Source organism: Colius striatus, chromosome Z, assembly GCF_028858725.1.
Source record: "Colius striatus isolate bColStr4 chromosome Z, bColStr4.1.hap1, whole genome shotgun sequence".
NCBI lineage: Eukaryota > Metazoa > Chordata > Aves > Coliiformes > Coliidae > Colius > Colius striatus.
The window spans coordinates 59,820,733-59,844,779 of record NC_084790.1 but is presented as its reverse complement, the minus strand read 5'-3'; the positions used below and the strand labels follow the sequence as shown (position 1 = coordinate 59,844,779).

At 39.1% G+C, this 24,047-nt stretch overlaps 1 protein-coding gene across 5 annotated transcripts in view; it reads right to left on the bottom strand.

The window, feature by feature from the left end:
• The window catches only part of ADAMTSL1 (ADAMTS like 1), a 418,285-nt gene that overhangs the window by 11,651 nt on the left and 382,587 nt on the right, over window positions 1-24,047 (bottom strand). For all 5 annotated transcript variants that reach the window (XM_062017375.1, XM_062017376.1, XM_062017378.1 and 2 more), the window contains 3 exons: window positions 16,045-16,224; window positions 14,091-14,225; window positions 787-987 (listed from right to left, as the gene is read on the bottom strand). In XM_062017375.1, coding sequence (XP_061873359.1) covers window positions 787-987; window positions 14,091-14,225; window positions 16,045-16,224 — 516 coding nt within the window. The remainder of the gene's footprint in view (window positions 1-786; window positions 988-14,090; window positions 14,226-16,044; window positions 16,225-24,047) is intronic.

Below are 24,047 nucleotides of genomic sequence, written 5' to 3'. Positions count from 1 at the left end.
ACATAGTACAGCAGTTCATGAGGCCACATGCCAGTGATGAAGGACATTGCACCTATATTTTTACAGGGGTTTGATTAACTGAAGATGCTGTTAACTGCAGTTATCAGTTGTACCTCTGATTCTACAATCTTATGACAGTGTGTTTCCCACTGGGTAGATCACACAGATCATCTATCCTGCAGATGAAGGTAGTAGTTGAAATACACTTAAAATTTTATGGCAAAATTTAAGGAAAAGTTAAACTCTTCTTCATCCTGTCCCTGACAACTGGAGCAATGAAAGATGTGTGTTCCACTCCAACCCATCCACACTGCTCTGTTCTGTGCCTCTATCACCCTCAGCATATTTCTAGGGTAAGTATAACAGTTGCAGCATTTTGACAAGAGAAGGGTTTTAAAGTAAGAGGCTGTAAAACATTGACTTTAGCAGATTAAGTGGAAAGGTTTCTAATTTCAGGAGCTTAAACTACGTCAATTCTGTTTTCAGTTTATGGACAAGAAAATTGACCAGACTCAACGAGTGTTCAGTATAGATTGAATCACTAAGAAGTGATTCACGCTCAGCAGGGCAAAAATATCAGGTGTCATTTTGGTAAAGCAAAACCTAGGATACAGTAAGGCACCTGGTAGTCCTGAAAATCTATATCCACAGCAGTAGAACATAAAAAGATCAATTTCCTGCTGGTACATGACAGTCCTGGTTTCAGAGAGGAGAAATCCAGGATGAGAAAGGTAGCACAGGGAAGTCCACTGCAAGAGCTTCACAGGACTGGAACTGTAAAGTTACCTTGTATAGTCAGGGATGCTTTTTGTGTGAGTGAGCCAGCCTCATTCTGTGCAAGGCAACTGAATTCACCATCAGGAGCATCACTGACATTTTGTATCTGAAGAATCCGTCCTGCTGCCAGGAGGCGATGCTGTAGACTGAGAGGCTGACCAGAGTAAAGCCAGGTGATGTTTGGGGTCGGATAACCATCCACAGCACAGCCTAAAAAACAGGCACATTAAAGAAACCTGCTGAGTACTGAACTTGCTCCAAAATTACATGCTTTGAATTCCATCTCATTTTCTATTTATTTTTTCATAATGAAAAATAAGACCACCATGATAATAAATATCTTCTCATCAACTGAAAAAAAAAATATCCAAAACCCAGTTATTCAGACATATGAAAATCTCAGATCAATTCGGAAATATTTATATAAAGCCTTCTAAGATTTCCATTATTTTGAATTGTCCTCATTTTAGTATTGAGGAAAGTGGGAAAGGAAGGTTACACACATAGCACAAGCTCAAAGAGTATGCTTGAACAAACAGTGCAAACAGCACTTGCGTCTCCAAACCTCCTGTTTAAACCATAGGGCCATTTTCCTTTCTTTTTTATTATATTAAACCCCAGAAGTTTTGGTTACGCAATAGTTTGCACAAAAAACTCTGTTGAAAAAACAAAGAGATAAAATCAAGTGCTTAGAAGTTGGGTTTTTTTGGTCTTTTTTGTTTTGTTTTGTTTTTCGTCACAGCAATAGGCAATTCTGCAAGCAACAATCAACCAAAAGCAGCAGCTGAAAAAACTGCTTTTCTGAAGTATCATACAGGTATGCCTGGGGATCATCAGCTGTGTTAATGAGGATTAGGTTCACTGTGAGCCTTTGTGTGTTGAGCTGAGGAAAAGTATCTGCAAGAAACGATTTCCTGTGGTCCTCATACCAGCTGCACAGCTTGCCAGTTTCATGACAAACTGCAGATTTGTGAGACTTGTATATTCTGGTAAAGATAGCTAAGATGCCTTACATATTTCCTAGGGAAAAAGAAAGAACTAAGAAATCTCCATGATGAAACACTTCCATACCAACTGCAGGGATGGAGAGCAAAAAAAAACTGTGTGCAAGCGATGGTACTTGGACTGCTTATGGTTTAGGCTAGTCTTGTACTTCCATGGATCTCATTGATGCATGAAAGGTCTGGCCAAGTTTCAATGAGTGTAGTCTCCTAAGCAGAAGACGCTGCCTTGCCCATGAGAATTTCAGCTTTCTTGCTCGTACAAAGCTGAAAACTTATGGAAGATGGAAGAAGCCAATGGTAGCCCATGACATGTCCCAGACATTTTCAGCCATTTCCATGTAGATCCAGGCACTGGGGAGACCCCATCTACTGCTTGGGAGAATAAATACTGGGTCTCTCAGTGATGCAGCAGCTACATGAGTCTTTGCTCTGTCCCCTGTTGCTGGCCAGCCCCATCTGCATTGATAGTGCAAAGGGATGTGGGCTGGATAGGCTGGTTTACTCTGTGTAAAATAGGTATTACAAAGAGGAAGGCCTCCCCAGTGGAAAGTTGAGTGATGCACACAGCAGGCTCTGCAGTTGCAATGATGTTTCATTGGCAAAGAACTGGTTAATGCAGCTAAATACTAAAAAAGAAGGAAAAAAGGGGAAAAAGCCAGAGAGTGCACACTGCTCACAGTGGTCTCCCCTCTTCCATTTATCCACTTTTACTTACAAGGGTAAAGAGTCTTTCCTATTTATTTTACTTTTCTTGGCAAGGTCTAAGGCAGTTTTAATCTTGGCAGTCCTCTCACCGATGCTTGCTTCCTGACCACAAAGACACAGCTTTCTTCCCTGCTCATTTCTTTTTCCTTCATTTGCTTCATTTTACTGTGTTAATATGTTATTCTTTTTGTCCTGAGTACTGATATGTTTTTTCCCCTACTCTTTTGCTGAAAAACAGCTTGTTCCATTTCCAAGATACTCATTCTCAAGTAAACGAGTGAGGGGAAAGACTTCAGCCTCATAGGTTTAAGGCTGCCTAAGTTAAAATCAATGGAAAACAAAGGAAACTCAAACTTAACAGTAAGTGGCTGTATGACTTTTGTCAACAGTAGTCTTATTTTTTGCAGTTTGCTTGTCTTTTAAGATAATTGCAGGGATTTCCATGGGTCCACATACGGCTGTGATACTGACAGAAACGTGCTGTGAACTCGTTTTTACTCATTGTGTTTGCAAACACTCTGTATAGGGTAATTGAAGAAAGCAGAAAGGTCAATGTGATGTTAAACACAGAGGAACTGAAAATGACTTCAGTGTGCAACTCCTGATGGTTTGTGGCAATATTTCTTTAAAAAACAATGTTGTCACAGAATCACATAATCTTAAGGGTTGGAAGGGACCTTGAAAGATCATCTAGTCCAAACCCCCTGCCAGAGCAGGGCCTCCTAGAGTAGGTCACACAGGAACTCATCCAGATGGGTTTGGAATGTCTCCAGGTAAGGAGACTCAACAACCCATCTAGGCAGGCTGTTCCAGTACTCTGTCACAGTGTACTCACAGTGAAGAAATTCCTCCTCGTATTTCTTTGGAACAAGCCAGTAATCAATAGCACAGGGCAAAACCTCGAAACAATATTCTCTAGATACATTCTACCAGTGAGTAATTATTACTATTTTCTTTTAACATTTATTACTTTTTCAGCATTTAACAATAAAACTTCAGTAACACCTATAAGAATCATATGTAGTGGATATTCCTCAAATAGGTATGAGCAAGCATCAATCACATTTCACAAGTGACTTTCCTATACATTCCCCAAACATATAGATGCATAAGCTGTTGGACAATTTTTTATGCAGATTAAGTCTGAACCAGAGTATAACAAAAAACCTCCCATGTTCCATGTTCTCATTTCCCAGAAATAGTTCTAATATAATTTAATGCAGATTACAAACGTATATTCTCTATTTCCTCCTATACCTGTGGACAGTGACCACTTTATCTTTCCAAAGCTCAACGCCCGTCCCTATAATGCCTGAGAAGTAAGAACTGGCTTTGTTTCCAGACAGCACAACTATTGCAAAACTTTAGTGTATCAGAACCCTTGGGAAGCCAAGGAGAGAACAAATTTTGGGGACCGTTTCTGAGGACTGAAATCTCTGGCATGAGAAGGTTCTTCTCCTTCAGTCTTTCTTACGTAGAGAAAGAAAATACAGCCTTTGGTCTCCCTTCCAAAGTCTACTGTGACTCTGAATTCATTCAAAGCCAGGACAAGTCATGGTTATGCAAAAGCTGGAGATAAAGCAAAAATCTAATACAAACTACATTTTGTAGAGAAAATGTCAATATTTCAAGTATAACAAGGGAGTATTTGGAACTCGAAGACCAATATTTAACAGTAATTCTAATAACTTATTGAGAGAAAAGAATAAATGTATAGTGCAAACCAACTTCGGCTCCTCATTATACGTCTGTAACATTTTGTATGTCTGTAGCTGTAGAAAGCCTCTGGGCTATGGATATAAACATTAAGTGATCATTCCTTTCAAAATAGGTAAGTAAATAAATAATTTTAAAAGGCTGTATCTGAAAAAAAAAATCCCCCAAAAAACCCTCCAGTTGGTTAGGAGCTGCATGTTTCAGTACATCACGATAAATATAGCCCAGAAAGTTCACAGAAAACTTCAACTAGACTTGCAAACCAGAAGGTCTATGCCCCTGCCTCTGCACATTACAGAGATGTACCTATCCAAACACAAAACTGGGAGATGAAAGATGATTGCTGACTTCTATTTGAAATGCCTGGCAAAGAAAGAAAGAAGGGCTTAAGCAGCAGAATTATTAATTATATTAAAATTGAAATAAAGTAAGCTAAAAAATATTCTGTGATTCCATACATATTTTAGTGAACTCTGACCAAAAAAAAGGGTGGTAGACCACCATTTGCTGTGTTAAAGTGATAAATATAATCCAGCTACAGATTTGGGAACCTGGCAATATTTCTATTCTAACCTTTTCTTTAAAGAGTTACAGGGTACTTTCAAAGTAGAAACAAGACTGAAATGAAGGACAAAATGCTTGGAACAAAATGTAGAAGAAGCCACAGTTTAATTTGAGCAGATACAGGCTTGGTACTGAATATTTTGTTTTAGTTCACACAACTACTACTGTAAGTGCTGTTACACCTAATGGAGTAAAAGTTAAATCTGGCCTGTATCTAACACAAGGAAGAAAATTTTGTATGGACAGAAAAGTATTTCACTTTTTAAAATGCTATCAAATCCAACAAAAGTAGGTAAGATCGTGTCTGAAATCATACACATGCAAAACCAATCTAGTGAAGTGCCAAAACTAAGAGACAAGCCTTTATAGTTTGTCTCATGAGGAAAGACCTTTCAATATAGTACAAAGTGTAAATTTAAACAGATGCTTAAGGTGTTAGGAAAATCACTTCTTAGTGCTTTCATGCATTGAATGAAATAAAACTTCCTCAAAAGAAAGAATTAATGTTAATGCAAGTATAGCCTTTAATAGTTTAAAGGATGTCAAATGAATATGAATCTATGCTGTACAAAGCAAGTTGTATGTTTAGGAATTCTCCTAATTCAGGCCAATTCAGCTGATGACAGTAGCATTTTAAATAAAGGAGGTATTTTAAATAACTATTTATGGCTCCAAAGAAGCAGTTGAAACCTACTATACTAAACCCATGACATGGTTTTTAAACAGCTCTCAAAACTCCTAAACTGGTTACTCAGTGCCACACGTCATTGTTACTGGATATCATTTACTTAGCACTGTAAATTTACACTGTATTCAACAAGAATTGAATTCCCAGTACCACAGAGGCTGTAAAAAATTTTCCCAAATATACAGCCACATGGTGGGCTCATAAAAAAGCATGGGAATTTTCAAGCTCTGGTGGTAATACCATTTTCTAAAAATAACTCGGACAACAGGAATACTACATACGAGGAATCTTATATTAATAAGGATTGGGTTGAAAGCAATGACCAGTGCAAAAAAATAAAGCCTCTGAGAATAAATATAGCATGCTGAAATGATGCCCTGAGATAACTGTGATGGGTGTATTCAGTACATGACAAAAACAGAAAAGGAGTATCCTTCAGTATAAGCTTCTGTCCCATCATTGCTGCAGCTCCAGGTCAACTGTATATTTACAGGAGAAAAATGACACTCTTAAAAAGTGTGTGTAGCAAACATCGAACAGCAGTGAATCATGGTAAATTCAAGATAAGACAGAGCAAGAGCCAGTACACGATGTGTACTTGTCCAAGATGCGAAGAGCAGTTGTAGAAGCCTTTCTGTATAAACTTGCTGCATCCTGAGAAGCTATGGCTTCTGCCAATACAGGGTCTCTCACATGGGACACGTCTTCTTCTGAGCATAGTCACTGACCCTGATTTTGGGTCTTTTATGAACGCAAACAAATCTGTGCTTCATCAGTGTTCTCCACAGGATGCAGGGGAGCCTCTGCTCCAGGACACCTCCTCTTCTCTTCCCTTGCTGACCTTGGGGTCCACATTGTCTCTTCTCCTCCAAACAGCCAGCACCACCACCAGTCAGAAAAGAAGGAACAAAGAAGAGGAAGAATCCTCCTCTTCCGGCTTCCTCTTTTTAAAAGGTGATGGTGGAGGTGTGCAATTGGCTCAGCCCCAGAAGTGGGTCTGACTCAGAGCTGGGGAGAGTTTTGAGCAACCTCTTACAGGAACCATCTTTGCAGCCTCTCCCCATTACTGGAAACGGCTCCACACAAAACCATGACAGCAGGAAAGTGCAGGGAAGCCAGTGCTGCTTGCTCCAGAAAGGCTGTAACTTCTGTCCTTTTAACAAAGTGCTTTAGTTGTTTGGGAGAGGTTTTGAGAGCTAACTTATAAGGAGAGGGTACTTCAAAACTTAGAATGGATAAGTCCTTCAGTCAATAGATCAGAAATCCCACATTGTTTGAAAACTCCCTTAACACATTTACTCAGGAATAAAGCTGAAGTTGTGCAAGAGGCTAAAACTTTTTTTGTTTTTTTTAATGAAGGAGCTGGTAGGATGACGGATCTCCAGTCTGGGACACCTGTGGGAAGCGTGGTATGCCTAGTTTTTCATGAGAAGTTGCCTCAGTGGAGCCCTGAATCATTTATACCTATGTTAGAACAGAATTTAGGCCAGTGATTCTGGAAAAGCTTAGCAACATAAGTTCAAGGACTGCAACTATCACCACAAACCCAAAATTAAACAGATGTTGCCTCAGAGGCCAGTGATATTATTTTATGTGCAGCATTTTGGACCACTGCTGTAGATCAGTGATTCCTGGATTATCTCATTTGTGGCACAAAACAACATGCAGACCCCCCTCTCACCCAAGGCAGCAGACTGTCTATAGGACCTTGGTCTTTTAACTCTGTTTCCAGAGCTTGGCAGCAGCAGGACTTGTGTCTGATTGCCTGAAAAACACTCTGTCACTGTGGACAAAATGTTTCACCAAGTAGAGGTATAAACACATACTGTGTACCCTGAAATGTACACAGTTTACACATGCAAAGGAAACACCATGCATTTCAGTGAAATACTACAGTGGAGCCTGATGTAGAAGGAAGATACTGCAACACTGTATAAACTTCATACAACACTTAGAATATGACCAATTTGTAAGAATCTGATTGGGAATTAATTGCAATGATAATGGCATACTCTCGATATTAATTTAAATTCTCGTTTATATAGAAATGACACTTACCTGGGAATCCTTGTAAATAGTGTGACAAGGCAGAATTTTCACCAAGACAAAAATGGAAGGGAATGGAAAACACAAGTAACAAGATACACTGTCCTATGAATGTACCTGGTACTTTATCCTCATTACTGTGTAAGTATTATTAAAGTAAAATTGAGTTGTTAAAAATATTCTTTACATTAGAATTTTCAAACATGAGGGAAAATTTATTACAGAGTGTGAGGAGGAAAAAAATGATGCCATGCAAAATAACTTCTGAGATATTAATGATTTTTTCTGACTCCTACTCCACAGCTTCTGCAGCTGTGTTTTTCATTAGGGGAGCACAGACATTGGGTTAATCTTGGGTTTTCTCTGTGCAGGTTGTAAAATGTTGTACTTTGCATTCTGTTTCCAATTTTAATGCAGAAGTTATTCCCCAAACCTACGAAAATTTAGAGCAGGCTTACGATAGAAGGGCAAAAGGAAGTAAACGGAAACTTACGTTTCAAGAAGATATACTTTTGCTCTTGAGTTTATCACCAACATAGGAAAAAAATTGTACTGCTCGGATCAGTCCTGTTCATCTGGATTATTTATTTTTTTCACATGGATTTTGAACAAGTATCAATCCTATGTTTACAGATGCTATGATGTAAAGGCAAGAAATTGGTGCAAGCAATTGCAGCACTATCTGTCGCTGCTGAAAGAGTTTGGTCCTGATCATGGCATCAGTTTATCAATATGATGTGTTTCTTCTTCTAAAGTAGTCAGCAGCACAACATTTGATTCAAAAACTTGGTTAACTTTTCTGTTCAGTGCCACATCTAGATAACCCTTGATATGGATAACCTAAATAATCTGCAAGTATCATAGAATCATAGAATGGATGGGTTGGAAGGGACCTTTAGAAATCATCTAGTCCAATCCCCCTGCAGAAGCAGGTTCACCTAGATCAGGTCGCATAGGAACGTGTCCAGGCAGGTCTTGAAGACCTCCAAGGAAGGAGACTCCACAACCCTCCCTGGGCAGCCTGTGCCAGGGCTCCCTCACCCTCATAGTAAAATAGTTTTTTCTTATATTTAAATGTAACTTTTTGTATTCCAGCTTCATCCCATTACCCCTTGTCCTGCTACTAGATACAACATAAAAAAGGGATGTCGCAACCTCCTGACACCCACCATTTAGAAATGAAAAAAGGATGAAATTTCTCTTGAACCTGGTGTACTGGCACTAATGCAATTGTGCCTCCAGAATAAGTAATTTATTGATACTTAAGAGGCTGGATATCACAAGAAAGCTGACTACCACAATCATATTTTTTCATTCTGTTTTCTGAGGCCTCTTCTGGGCAAGTAGGTAACTGCTAGAAAATGAGGGGGGAATATACTACTGCCAGTAAAAGGAAAATAAGAGCAAAAAAAAGAGCAATAAGAGCAAAAAAGGGGAATCCCTCACATTGTTTAAGTGAAAATTTTTTGATGTTTTTTCATTTTGTTTTGTTTTGTTTTTTTTTTTTTTTTAAACCAGCTTCATTGTTAAATAACATCGATGTTTGCAGAACAGCAAACATTTGTAGTGCAGGTCTTCATCTTCAGACACAGCAATGAAACTGGCAGCTAAGCTTCTGTAATTCTGTGGTTGTTGGGGATGACGTATAAAACCAGAAAGAAATCTGCTTTGCAGGACTGTGTTTGCCATACTGTCAGTTAGCAAAATCGTGTTCTGATTTGGGAAGTGAGTAAATTTGATATGGAAGTCATAAGGGAGAAACTAATAAATGTGGAGCAGCAGAATTTCCTTTTTTTTTTTTTTTTTTTTTTAAATATGATTGTACTTTTCTGGTCATTAAAAGGTACACTTTATCATTTAACTTCACATTTGTTTTCAAATTCTCCTACAAATATGGACTTTTTTTTTCTTTTTGGTGAATACACAAAATTAGATAGGTGTAATGTAGCCAGGACAACTGAAAATTCAGAGTCCTAAGCTGGGTATAACAGCAGGGCCCCAGTGAACAAACTGGAGACTATGTAGTCTGAGAGACAAAAAAGAGAGGAACCAGATCCCACATAATCATCCAGGCTTTTCCCCATATATTAGCTCATGTCTTCAGATTCCCTGGAATACCTATTATGCTCCACGATTTGCATTGCATTCATTTCATCCAAAGAATAAAAACAGAATAAAGGCCAAGAATTTGCATAATGATGGTAATCAGAAGGACCACTGCTATTTTTTTTTTCTAAAATGTGGACATTTCATCAGGATATAGTGAGCCTTAAAAATATACATTTCAGCTGTACACAACAGCTACCATTATCTTGCTATTTAATTTCAAATGGATAACCTACCATTATCTCAATACTTAATTTTTCTTGTCTTCTTTTTAAAGAAACTGCTTAAGTCCTAGACTGTGCCAAGTAAGAGCCAGATTTTCTAATAACTTAAGATCCAAGCTATCTTACCTGTTTATGCTTCCATTTACGTTAAAATTCATGAGCCTGTGCTGCACTCCAAAATAAAGATGCATCTCTTCCATCCTCTGCTGCCATGTAAATGCAGGCCAAAATCTTTGTTTAATTATATACAATGTGCAATGCAGCAATCTCCCTTCCTTCAATATGCACATCCCCAAGTCCACTTTATGTTTTCAGAAATCATCACACGAGGAAGATTTCTGAAGAAACATGTGGGACGTGAACCTGGAGCTTTGGAGGAAAATTTATCAAATCTGTTCACAGGCATTTTCTGTGCAACTCTAAGAGCTCATCTGCAACAAAACACTTAAACAAAGCAACAGATGCCAAGAAACACTGTGCTGTTACAAGCAGTGAAAGTACATTCCCCTTCAATCTTTATTCCTTCACTGTGACATTTTATAAGTACTCCTACATTTCTATATTCCTATAAATATTCATTTCTGACCTTTCTTCCAATGTTCCTGCAAGAATACGTACTTATGTAATGTATATAAGTCAAAGTCATTCAAGCTTCAACTTTTACTATGCCATTTAACTCCAATAAATACAGTATTCTCCTGTGCTAAGATATGCAGACATTTTTATATCATATTTTGTATCTTTTGACAAATCTGTTGAGGTTTCCAATAAGGTCACAATGAACTTGAGAAATTGTAGTGAATCCCCACCAGAATTTGTAAGATCCTCAGACTTTCTCACTGAAATCTCTTTAAACACAGGAAACAACAATCTTGAATGTAAATTAAAGGAAGTATTCTTGACAGGCCTAAAGCCTTCCCTGCAGGAGTGTTAGAAGTCAGGAATACTGGGTCCTATAACTTAAGTTTTGCCAAAGGTAACATTCACAAAGATCAAAACCCATGGAAATATGTCCAAGGAGCTGTGTAAAATACATTCAGTAATACTGGTACCAAAGATAAAGGAATTCTACTGAAACTACATTAATTTAGAATGTTCCTTTAATTAAAAAAGATAATTTAAATCGTAACCAGGACTTAGAGATGTCAAAGGGTCATGAATAGTACTAAAAATATTTTTTATCAAGTGACAAACTTTTTTTTTTTCTGAGGAGAAGGGTAGAGTTTCTTGCAATACTTTCATTACCAGCATTCAGGGAAATTGTATTAAAAATTAAAAGTCTCAAAGACAGAAACCTTAATAAGATCTAACATGAGGCTTTCCAAAGAAATTGAAATTAGTGTCACTTCAGAAATTTACTGTGTCCTATGTTATGTGTGATGTAAAGACATTTCGTATGCCTGTCATGAATCAAAGATATCAGAGATTGTGTGGCAGTCTGTTGCTTGTTACTGATGATGTACTAAAAGTCAGAAATGTTTCCAGGCTCACAGGTGCTGTAGCTTCTGCTTTGAGAAGCAAAAGATTCATAGAAGCACAGATTCACAGAATGGTAGGGGTTGGAAGGGACCTTTAGAAATCTAGTCCAGTCCCCCTGCAGAAGCAGGTCCACATAGATCAGGTGGCACAGGAGCACATCCAAGTGGGTCTTGAAAAACCTACAAGGAAGGAGTTTCCACAACCGTCCCTGGGCAGCCTGTGCCACTGCTCTGCCACCCTCGCAGTGAAATAGATTTTTCTTATGTTTAAATGTAACTTTTTGTGTTCCAGCTTCATCCCATTACCCCTTGTCCTGCTGCTAGCTACAATAGAAAAAAGCGATGTCCCACCTCCTGACATATACCATTTATATATTTATAAATATTGAGATCCCCCCTTAGTCTTCTCTTCTCTAGACTATACAGCCCCAGCTCCTGCAGCCTTTCCTCATAAGGAAGCTATGTACTCATAAGGAGTTCTGTCCTTCAGATGACACAGAAACATCTACTACGCACCTGTCAATGGATGTGAGTGCTGGGGAGGACTGCAGCACTCTACACATACTTCTGACAGCAGTGAAGGAGCAAGGTAAGCATCACTGTCTAAGCTGCTATCTATATCACTCCCTCTAGTTAGATGATGAGCTGGGACTAGAAAGCTAGCTGAAATCTCAGCACTTTAGTACTAAAAATAAGAAGTGTGTTAGACAAAAATGTTCCTGTAAACTGTAAAAAGGTCTTTCAAGTTAGATTTTAATGGGAGGGTTGCTGACTCTATGGGTCAGGGCATGGGTCTTTAGCAGATTTTTTTCTTTACTTCTCTAGTGAAGGCACACAAATGAACTCTGAATGACCATTAACAATGAAATGGAAGACATTCAAACTAGATATTTGTTTTAAAGCCCTGACCTTTACTTTCTGCAAATTGCAGGAAATTTATGTAGAAGAAAACAATAGCAGCCAAGTCCAGGGAGCAAGTTAATATTTTTTAAATGGCTGAAATGGTGGTGGAAGTATTGCACAATTTCACGTTGTAAAAGAAAATGTATAGCATGTATAATGATCTGGAGGCTTTAATCTCTCCTTCCAAATCAGTTTGCTAATTGTTCTTATATTTTATACAATCTCTCATTTGCAGCTTTAATCTTTTGTTGCTGTGCTAATATTATGTTTTTTTCCAAGGCACAAAACCAGTGTTTTACAAAGTTTTGATTCCCACTTTTCTTAAGTCCTGGCAATCCCATACCTTTGGTGTCTTTAAAGCCCTTTAAAACATAACATTTCTCTAAAGCTTTCTTATCACTCCTTTTCTTCACATTTCACTCTGTTCATTTGCATATGTCCTATTTTCCTTCTCTACTCAACAAATCCTCATATCCTATAGATTTAGAAATGTCAGGTCTCAAATAATAACAGGCCTCAAATTCAGGTCAGTAAAACTTAGCTGAAGTTGAGAGAATTGTCTCCAGAATAAAACCAGTTTGCTCTTTTGCTATTAAAATTCGTGATGTTTCCTTGCCCCTGAAGGTGAATAGCAGGCTACAGGGTGACATGACCAAATGAATCTAATTTAGAGGTAGTTATACACAGGCAGTGGAGAACAATCTTTGTGGTTCGATTATTGCTTTCAAACAATAACAAAAAAAACCCCTACAACTACTAAAGGCCTCTTTTTGGAAATCTGAGAGGAAATGGATGAAACAGGAGTATGACCCAGTCTTACAACAGTGAGTATAATAAAACCATACTCAGAGTGATTTATTCAATTCTAATAAATACTTTTACATATTCCCCTCACCAAGGACTACTTCAGTGCAGTTTTTGTGTGAGCAGAAATGTAACCAAGTACCGCACGCCAAAAGCCATTGCAAATGTATGCAGATGACAGCACTGGGGAAAAGTAAACCATACAAAACTAAAAACACAAATAGAAAGCCTCCACTGTGAAAACAAAATCTTAAAAGATACAGAGACAAGAGCTATAAACACTTAGGCCAGCTACAAGACCTTTTGTTAAAAGTTTCAGATCCTTACCTCTAAAAAGATTAAAGACTGTTCTGAAACTGCAGGGCTTGACAAGATTTCACACCATGTGGTAAAAAGGCCATTAAAGAAGCTGTTTGCCTATCTGAGCCTGACAGTAGAGGCTCAAGATCAACGTGAGAAATGAAATTTTAAAACAAAAATACCATGAACTTCAGAAAAGGATGAGATTCTCTTTGCAAACAAACCACACTCACAGATCTGAAAGGGGTTTACAGTGCATAACAGAACTTGCAGAGCAAAGAGAAGTTCTGTGGAATGCAGAAAAAGATGGAAAGAAAAAAAAGCACTTCTCTGGGGATTATTTCTTTATATGGCTTTGTGCAGATATCAGTTGTGTGATATAATAAGGAGGAATAAAATGAAGAGAATGAAACAGAGAGATTGTAAGAGAAAAGCATGCCTAGAGCACCAGTTAAACTTCTAGACAAGGCCCTGGAGAAGAAGGATCTACAATAAGAACAGCAGACATACAGAAAGGCTAGTATCTTCTTTAGATCAACTGGTACACCGGTACACCGGTCTGTCACATCCTGCATTGGATGAGATTGCCAGCCCCTCAGAGCAGGATCTGTCTCTTACAGGGTGCCACAATGTGTGGCACAATGGAACTCTTTTTTTTTTTTTTTTTTTTTTTTTAATTTTCTGTTTTAACTGTAATGGATTACCAGGTACATAACTGTAATCTAAACTCTAAATGTTTTTTAATCTAAAAGAAATTTTAAAGCACTTGACTCACCTATGAGAGCAGAACTCCCTGGACTGATGGTCATCTTTGTTCCTGCAGGAGAGGTCAACACTGAACGAGTGCTGGTCCCAGCACTAGAAAGCACTGCCATCAAGTCTTCCAGGTAAGGAAGAGATCGTGGTGGCTCTGGTAACAGATTGGGAAATCAGAGTGATGAGCAACACTATAGCAGAAAACATCTCAGAGACATTAAAAAATCATTGCTGTGTTATTTACTATGCTGTAAAATTACCATTTCAGAGGGGCAGTTTAAGCAATTCTAGGCAACTACCAAAGGTATACTCTGCCTCAAGATATTAAAACAATATTTGGATCAGTATGACCACAAAACAGAAGAAAATTCTTTCTGAAGGCTACCATGGCCTTCTGGTTCATCCTCTTCACGTGTGACAAAGGGATATGGCATCAGAAGACACACCAGCTTGAATGAAAGAGCAAAATTATACAGCATAGAAGCTGAACCAAGTGCCCATGGCAGTTGTGGAAGACTTTTTAATGTCTGTTACAGCCTGGACCAAGTCCTGATTACATGTGGTTATAACCCTGTCAAATGCTGTCGTATACTTTAGGCAGATCTCCAAAGTGCTGAGAATTCAGAGCTCGAGAGGATCCATCTATGCTAAGAAGTGCAGGCTTTAGTTCTTTAGTAATCATAATGCTACTTTAAAAATTATTTAAAAATAATTTGTGTTGCCTATCATTCACAAATCTGTTTGTCATGGAAATGATGAGATATTTGATTTAAATGAATGGTGACTTCATCCCTTTCAATTAGATCAGACTACATACTACACAAGTTTTCTATCGCTGATCATATCCAGCACCAGAGGTATGAGTCATGGATGCTTGAACTGTTTGTTTCCATGAAGGAACTAAAATTGTCATTGCCTACAAATATATGCAGCTCGCATAACTCATAGTAACTTCCCATCTTTTATAAAGTAAGCCATTTATAAAGGTCAGAAAATAATTTAAAGATCATATAGGATTTTTTATTTGTGGGCTGAAGCCCAGTAGTTTCTTTTTTTCCCCAGATGTTCTTAGACTGAGTTTCTAGAGCCAGTTTAGATTTACAGGGAAATGACGTGAACGTTCATACAGTGGTTTTAGTGTTGTCTATGAAACTGAGAAATCTCACTTTAAAACTTCCTCTGGAAGATGCATCATCCATGGGAGGTGTGCTCACGCTACTCATGAAAGATGAGAGCTGTAATGGATGCATTAACGGTGTTGCATGAATAACGGGGTGTAGGTTTCAAAATTTGACACTTCAGTATCAAATGTACAGACGCACCTACAAAGCCTGGCTGGATCATTCATCTACTAGGCACAGAGAAATGATAGAAGATGAGTTACTAGAAAAGGTTTTTGCAGACATCCAATTACCACTAGATTACGCTTCCACTCATCATTCACAGCTGACATTGGCTGTGCAAATCAACCACTTGAGGTTTCTGTCTGTAGTTTAGAAACCAAAGAAAAAGTAAACTTTGCCCTTCACTGAACTTTATAAGCTTACTGGGTTTATGCACCTGTTAGGTGTGAAACAGGTCAGTATCACACCACCATGTATGGCAAGGCTGCTCAGCAGAGGCAGAGGACTTCATGAGGAAAAAGTGGTGATGTTCTCAAGTCAAGAGAACCACTTTAGAAATAGTTAATAAATTATTTTCTTAGCAGTGAATCTGAAAGAGTGAAACTGAATATCTCAAGACTGGGAGGTGCAGTCCCTGTGCTTAGACAATTTCTCTATATCCATTTTCCTTTTATCACTACCTTGTTTCAGGTGATACTCCCCAGAGAACAAAAGTGGACTGATTCTTCACTTAGAACAGCGCTGTCTGTATCTCATCCCCTCTTTACACATCCTCTGATTAATTCTGCAGGCTAGAAGTGCCAACAGCCACATTGATATTGCTGTAAGCACAAAAAACACTGGACTTACCAAGAACCAACAGTTGGGAGCTTTCAGTTATCTCCCCATGAAGATTAGCTGCCTTGCAGGAGTACAACCCCTGATCTGACAGAGAAACATTTGCAATTAGCAGCAACCCATCACGCAGGTGGTGACCAGAGGACAGTTTGACCTTATTCTTAAACCAAGTAACTTCTGCTTCAGGAACACCTGGAGAAACATTGACAAAACATAACAAAAGTAAGATACAGTGGTTGCAAAACAGTGTTATGGTTGCTACAGAAAAAATCCTTAAGACAGAAGATTAAATCAAGGTTTTAATATGACTACCAAGGTACATTTTTTAAGTGTTTAGTCAGATCTTTCACATTGCCTGCCTTTATGTTTCTTAGATCCCTCTGAGACAGAGCAGAAGAGGTAAAAGCAAATTTAAGTCTTATCTTTTAGTGCCTCAGAGTTATACAAGTGAACTCTGAACTTATCATTCTTAAAAGCAAGCCTCTGTTGGATCGGAACAAAGGTCAATCTAGCCTGGTATCCTGTCTCTGGAAGCAGCCTCTCCCAGCCTCCTAGTAATTTCAGCTCAGGAACTCAGGAGACAGAAGTAGTTTCTGTGCACGTAGGAGCCTTCCATTGACTTCTCTTTTATTAATTAATCCAATTTTCTTTTTTTTGGAAGACGCAAACAACATTATTGTTGTAGGCGCCCAGAAGATCTCAAGCTGTAATGTGAGAGGTGGAGAGTATAGAAGAGGTGGGCATGGGGTGGAGTGAAAGGAGGTGCTTGTGTTAGCAGATATAAGCACATGGCGCAAGCAATAAGTTGGAATAAAGCATCATCCATACTGAGTATGCAGTGATCTTGTCCCCTCAGCAGTCAGTGGGCTGAGTGATCGTGCGGGCGGCCTGGTGATGTTGCCGGTAGCGGCAACACATTATTCTGTTATTTACGTCTTCAGAAAAGCAGTTTCACTGGTCGCACCAGTAGCCTTTGGACAACAATCATAACCTACTACAGGAAGAATTGCCTTCTCTTGTGTGCTCAGATATAAGGTCCAGCTATCTCTGTTTGATACGCTCTTGTAGGAATGGGTTCTGATGTAGATAGTAATTGCTTGGCATAGGGATTTCTAAATCAACCTAAATGTCTACCAGGTCAGGTAACTTTGTGTCAATGAATACTAAGCAATGAGTTTATGTGAAATGGTATTAGTGTCTCAATAAATGTGATGGATCTGTTGAGCTGTGAGGAAATGACACTGCATAGACCCATGGCTATAATAAGTAGCATATCATTAATCCTGATAACTGCTGAAGTGCATGCTTTCCTATTTGTGGTACCCTCTGTATATAGAGGCAGTTAATCTCTTTCACATGAACACACAGTTTCTTGTGTCTACTGTAGATTAAGGGCAATTACTCTTAAGTATATGCTGCCCACCTAAATCCTTCTCTGTCTTGTGTCACAGCAACTTGTTTCTTTGACCATTCCCAGTACTTTTCTGGTTGTGCTTCCACATCAGAAAATAAAACCCTCTCTGTTTGTCAATTCTGTGTCCCTGGCATCAGAGATGGGTCACTTGGGCTTCACTCACTGAGCACGACCACCCATTTGTCATACACATGAGTGCCTGATTGCAGATGCCTCCCTAAGCATGTGCAGATGGAAGTGGGATAGGGAGGTTTTCCCTATTCTTCCACATCAAAGCACTGCAGCCTTTTTTCTACCTCTCCCAGAGTCACCTGGTGACTTTGTCAAGACATCTGGAATGAGTATATCTGAGTTTGGCAGGCAGGAAGCAAAGCTGAAGCCCTGTAAGAGAGTCTTATCCACATTCAGAAAGTAGCAGGAAGCAGGTTGTGAAAGACTGTAGGGTTTTTCTCATCCTTGTCTGAGGGTAAATAGCATACACTAATCTGGACATTTCATGGCTTACAAAGAGAACTAATCTTTCTTGTCAAAGACACTGGTTTCCACAGGGTTATCCTTGTTTGTGTAACTACAACTCAGCTTCTTTAAAAGGATGGGCTGTTTGCCTGTTTCTGACCTGCCCACAGGGACAAGACCCAGCTCTCCATTTGGTTGCTACTCTCTGACCTATGTGGCATGGGTGGACTGACCACATTTAAAACCTCATTCTGATTGCTTCCAGAGCATCCAGGCAGAGCTGTCAGGGGAACTGAGACAACCACTAGCAAACAACTCCTATTCTTGTGTTTGTTCAAAGATTGTGTTTATTGTGTTTCTATTGTGGAGGAAAGAATTTTGAGAAGTGATCTCGGGACAACAAAGCAGAGAAAATGGAGACTCTTTCAGTTCTCCAGTCTCTGAGAAGGAAAAGTACTTATATACCAGCACTTGTCCCCTCAATGCCACTCTAGTGAAGGGATGATCCTCGCCTCTCTTGATCTCTAAGCTACTTACAGTGCACAGATTTTCACATCACGGCTATTGCAGAACTTAGGCATGGAAGTATCAAGGAATGTACCTCAGAAATAAACAATCAGAAGATTATAAAATTCCGAAGCTTCGTCCAACTCCAATGTGGTGTTACTTTTTCTTTGAAAGATAAAATTTGGTACAGCTTTCAAGCTTTTCTTGAAAGTAAAGGAAGATAAGTGCGAATATTAGGAGAAGAAGAAGGAATGCTAATTTCTAAGAAAGGTAAAGAAGAAGGGAAAGGGACAATGAGGATTTCATATGGCTACAGTTCTGAAGAGCAGCAACTGAAATAGGTACATAAATAAATAATACAGACAAATTAATTTGTTTCTGCAGACAGCTCCTCAGACAGTTTCAGTCCAGAAAAGCAGATTCCTCTTGTATACACTTCACTAGCAGAAGCAGTAACAAGGGGTTAAAGGTAAGATCCCTTATTGCTGAGTCTAGGAAAGTTGCACTGTACCTAGAAATTGTTACATTAGCTCTACAAAACACTTGTTTTTGACTGCTGCCCTACAAAGCATGCTCTTACCCTGCCTTTAATGTGCAGTTTCCACACCAGCAGGAGATTATTTGAATCTAATCCGTACAGCTGTTCCTACAGTTTCATTTACAGAAGATAAGCATACATCAGTGATCAGCAGCTTCATTTTCCTTTGTTCTTCCACCTTTAGTGTCACATATGGTACCTTTAGAGATATTGTATTCAGGGAAACGGTCTAGTGGTTGATAGGGCTAGGACAAAGGCTGGACTCGATGATCTTAAAGGTCTCTTCCTGCTGAAACAATTGCACGATTCTATGACTCTAAGCGTCAAGACAAGAGTGAGATGCAGCAAGCACAGGAATGAGCAAACACGTCATTGCGCAGAATTGCCACAAGGGGTAGCAAAAGCATTTTAACCAGTTTTGATGGGAAACCGTGAAAGAAGATAGAGAACTGAGCGTCATACAGATACAATCATAGAAACTGACAATCTAAAGAGTTGGCATCTGGAAACAAATTTCACTTTGTTGGACAGGCAGGACTTTAGGTGGTGCATAGCTATCCCAGTCTATTCCTCTTCACCTTTTCTTCTCATTACTCCACATGTATCCAGCACAAAAAGGCTACCTGGGATATATATAAAGCAGAAATGTACATGCTATTCAAGGCAATTTTGCTAAACTAAAAACTTTTGGGGAAAGGAAGCATGGCAAGAGAAGGATCAAGCAGTGATAACTTGCTTCTAATGCTACAATATTCCCAAAATAGAGACCACCATGAATCTATATAGCTGATGAACAACTACAGATCATAGAATCATAGAACAGTAAGCGTTGGAAGGGATCTCTAGAGATTATGCAGTCCAACCTCCCTAGGCTAAAGCAGGTTCACCTCATATAGGAATGGGTCCAGGTGGGTTTGGAAATCTCCAGAGAAGGAGACTCCACAAGTCTCCTGGGCAGCCTGTGCCAGGGCTCCGTTACCCTTAAAGAATTTTTTCCTTGTGTTTAAGTGGAACTTCTTGTGTTGCAGTTTTTGTCCATTACCCATTGTCCTGTCACTGGACACTACAGAAAAAAAGAGTTGCCACATCCTCTTGAAATACACTCTTCAGGTGCTTATAATTGTTGATGAGGTCTCTGCTTTGTTTTCTCTTCTCCAGTCCAAACAGTCCCAGGTCTTGAAGCTTTTCATAAGAAATATGCTCCAGTCCCCGATCATCTTGGTGGCCTTGTGCTAGACTCTCTCCAGAGGCTCCCTCTTGAGCTGTGGAGCCCAGAACTGGACACAGGACTCCAGATGAGGCCTCACCAGGGCAGAGTAGAGGGGGAGCAGAACCTCTCTTGACCTGCTGACCACACTCTTCTTGATGCATCCCAGGATGCCATTGGCCTTCTTGGACATGAAGGCACATTGCTGGCTCATGCTCAGTTTATTATCAACCAGGACTCTGTCTGCAAAGCTGCTCTGATTCATAGGTAGATAGATAAGTTTAGGTTATGGAAGCTTGCTTATTAAAGCTTACAAAATTAGTTAGAAAATTGCACATATAGTTTTATGAAATTGCTAGTCTTGCAAGCCCATGCACAGAGCTATTAAAATGACACAGCTATTTCTTGTAACATAACTATTGCTTAGTGCTGATAGTTTCAAGGCTGGTATGTTCCTAAATGAAATTATTATCTAAGGATGGAAAAGTTATTACATCAGTTCTACACTTAGACATTTGGACAGTGTATACCACTGATAATTTCAAGGCCTGCCTAGTCCTAAACGAGACTGTTATCTGGGATGACAGAGCTTTTAGTCCAGTTTTCATCCTGTCCAAGGACCTAGGGGTAAAGAGACATCACAAGGAAAGTTCAGATCTTAACCCAACAGCAACCCCTAATGACCACTGAAGAAAGTGAGAGCACACTGAAAGAAGCGTGAGGGAGACGTAACTTGGGCAGATCCAGATGGGACTATGGGGGGCCCTTCCTTGGAAATGTGATGACTATTCATGTTTGTTGTAAATATAAGCTGAAAATCCAAAGGCTGAGATGGGCATGTTTGGTGGAGAAATCCCCCATGTTCCCCAGCGCTGCAATAAAGAATACCTGCTTAATAGTCACATTGGTTATTGAGTTCTGATTGACTTCTTCATGGCATCAGCTCTTCAGTATGTCAATTCCTAGTCTGTACTGGTGCATGGGGTTGTTCCTCCCCAGGTGCAGGACTCTGTCCTTGCCCTTGTTGAACCTCAGGAGGTTCCTCTCTGCCTAACTCTCAAGCTGGTCGAGATCCCACTGAATGGCAGCACAGCCTTCTGGGGAATCAGCCAGTCCTCCCAGTTTGGTGTCATCAGCCACTGCCTGAGGGTACACTCTCTCCCCTCATCCAGGTCGTTGATGAAGATGTTGAACAAGACTGGCCCCAGAACTGATCCCTGTGGAACTCCACTGGCCACAGGCTTCCAACTCAATTCTGTACCATTGATCATCCCCCTCTGCGATCTGTCATTCACTTGTGCTTCACAATTGCTCAAAAATGATGGAGAGTGGCTTAGCAATAACATCAGTATGTTCCCTCAGCACATGTGGGTGCATGCCACCAGGACCCATGGATTTATGGATATCCAGCTTCCCTAATATGTCTCTAAACCAATACTCATCTACCAAGGGATGGTCTTCTATTCTCCAGACTTTCTCTCTATTCTCCAGGGACTGGGCTTCATGAAGGATGGCCTTAGCAGTAAAGACTGAAGCAAAGAAGGCATTTAGTAGTTTCACCTTCAGAGATCATAAAGTAAGGTAAGAACTAGAAAAGTACAACCTTCAGCATATAGATGAAACACCAAGGAAAGGAATGTTTAGGAAAGCTGCTGCAAGCTGATATGTCAGAGAGAGGTACAACAGTAATATATTTTAAGTCACTCTTTCAAATTCTGACTCAACAGTGACTAATGGCACATGACATTTTGCAGGCAAGTGCCTCTTTGTTACAAGCCTTATGACCCTAAGCATACCATGGAGAAATGCCCAACTTTCACGTTTCAATGACAGGTTGGGACAGATTGATTGAGGCTTCTGCTATCTGAATGAATATCTACACAATTTAAGTGCTGAAGTCAATAGAAAGCTTTCTAGTGACACTGACATGATCTAACTTTCTTCCACATCCAATCTGAAAGTGAAATTGCCCACAGCAATCAAATTGCCCACACCAGAAATGCTGCTAGCTTTCTGAAAATCCCCCAGCTGCAGATCACAGCCATTTGCCAAAGTCCCGAGTGACTTTTGGGTGAGAGTCTCCTTAAGATCTGTTTTGGAGAAGTCTGAGATTGACCACAATTATCTAATTACTTTTTAAAATATTATTTCAGCTCAATTGACAAAATGGTGAAGTTTTTTCAAGTCAATTACAGCTGACTTTCAAGTTTTAACAAAATCATACCCCAAGCTTTGTAGTATAACCAAAACAGAGTTTCTTCCTGATATAATTCCTATCAAGGGTCATTAAACTCTAATGCTTCCAGAATGATTTTGTTTTCCCTTGTCTTACAGCTAATATCTATAGATTTCAGGTGAGAATTCAGATTTTGACAGTGCTTATGCCTTTCATAAGAAGTTAAAGAGCAATATAAAATTACTCTCGTCTCTGGTAATGTTCCCTTTCATGATCTCATTTTTAAGAAAGCTTCTACAAGTCTATTAACACCTGTCAGAAACAAGTGTATATTTCTATCCTTTGACAGCAATGGAAGCTTCAGAAAATGCCATAATTGATCCCTATATTTATTAATTCTCCTACAAATATTTATTCTACTGTTCCATTGACTCTCAGTAAAGATGTGCTCTTATTTGTGCAAATACATCAAGAACCAACATATGCATGGTCCTCTACTACAGACTACAGAGCACAGAGATAGCAGCGCAGCTCATAATGATGAGATGAACATGCACAAAATTATCACCTGGAACAACCCTCAGTTGCTGTGCTGGCTCAGGGCATGCTGCAATGGCTAGAGGGAAAGTACTAGAAGGAAAAAGACTATATTTACAAAGCTGCATGAAGCATTTTTTTCATCTAGGTAAGTCTCCACGCAATTTATGGATATGTTAGTTTGCTTTCTAATTATGTTCACTTTATTCTCATGCTATAGTTTCTTTTTTGTTATCAGACGTTACTTCATTAACAATTACATATTAACTTACTATGATCTGATGGCCATTTCATTCTTAATGCCTTTGGGGAACAGCGGCAAACTACATAGCTCTAAAATTCATCTACTCTTAAGAGGTCACCAAGGTATCACATGTTTGCTGACTGAAGCAATCAACAGTGCATGTAAGTCTTCTAAATAGAATGAGCAAAAATATATTAAAAAGTTGGATAATTGCAACTCTGTTGCTAAAACAAAAGATTTTTTTCTTACATTAGAAAGAAAATGGTATTTATTTTCATGTTTTTTAACAGTTTTTTTAAGATGGCATGTTTCCCAGGTATTTAGTAAGACGGTTGATAGAAATCATTGTGTTCCTGGATCTCTTCCCATATGTAGTTTTTAAAGCTGCTGTTGAATTATTAATCCTACTTGCAAGAAGGTAGGATTCTAGTATCTGTAAAACATTTCTGCCATCATTATTCACTCTTTTATTCACTATATAATCACAGCTGTGGTTTATGACTTTATCATCATTTCAACAGTATTAATCTCTGGTGTCAAATATAATTGACATTTTCTGTGGAGGTAATAGCAGAAGATAAACATCCATGAAGAAAACTATGATTTAAGAAAATTTCATCTGTATCACTGAAAAATCCAATGTACAGTAATGCTAGCAAAGAAGAAAAAGCCTTCTTCTGGGAGAGAAGACACTGATTCTGCTGTGATGATGCTAAAATTTTCAATTGTGGACGTTGTAGTAGGTTAGCTTCACAAAATTGCTAGAGATGATTTTTGTTTCAGAAGAGGCACTGAATCTGTACCCTGACTATGTATACTCTCCTTCTGTAGTTTTCTGATTCTGATTCTGTGGCAACTTTGCTCAGCTACATCCTGGTTTTTTCATGATGTCTCTATGCTGAAGCAAAATGGTTGCACTTAAATCAGCATCACTGT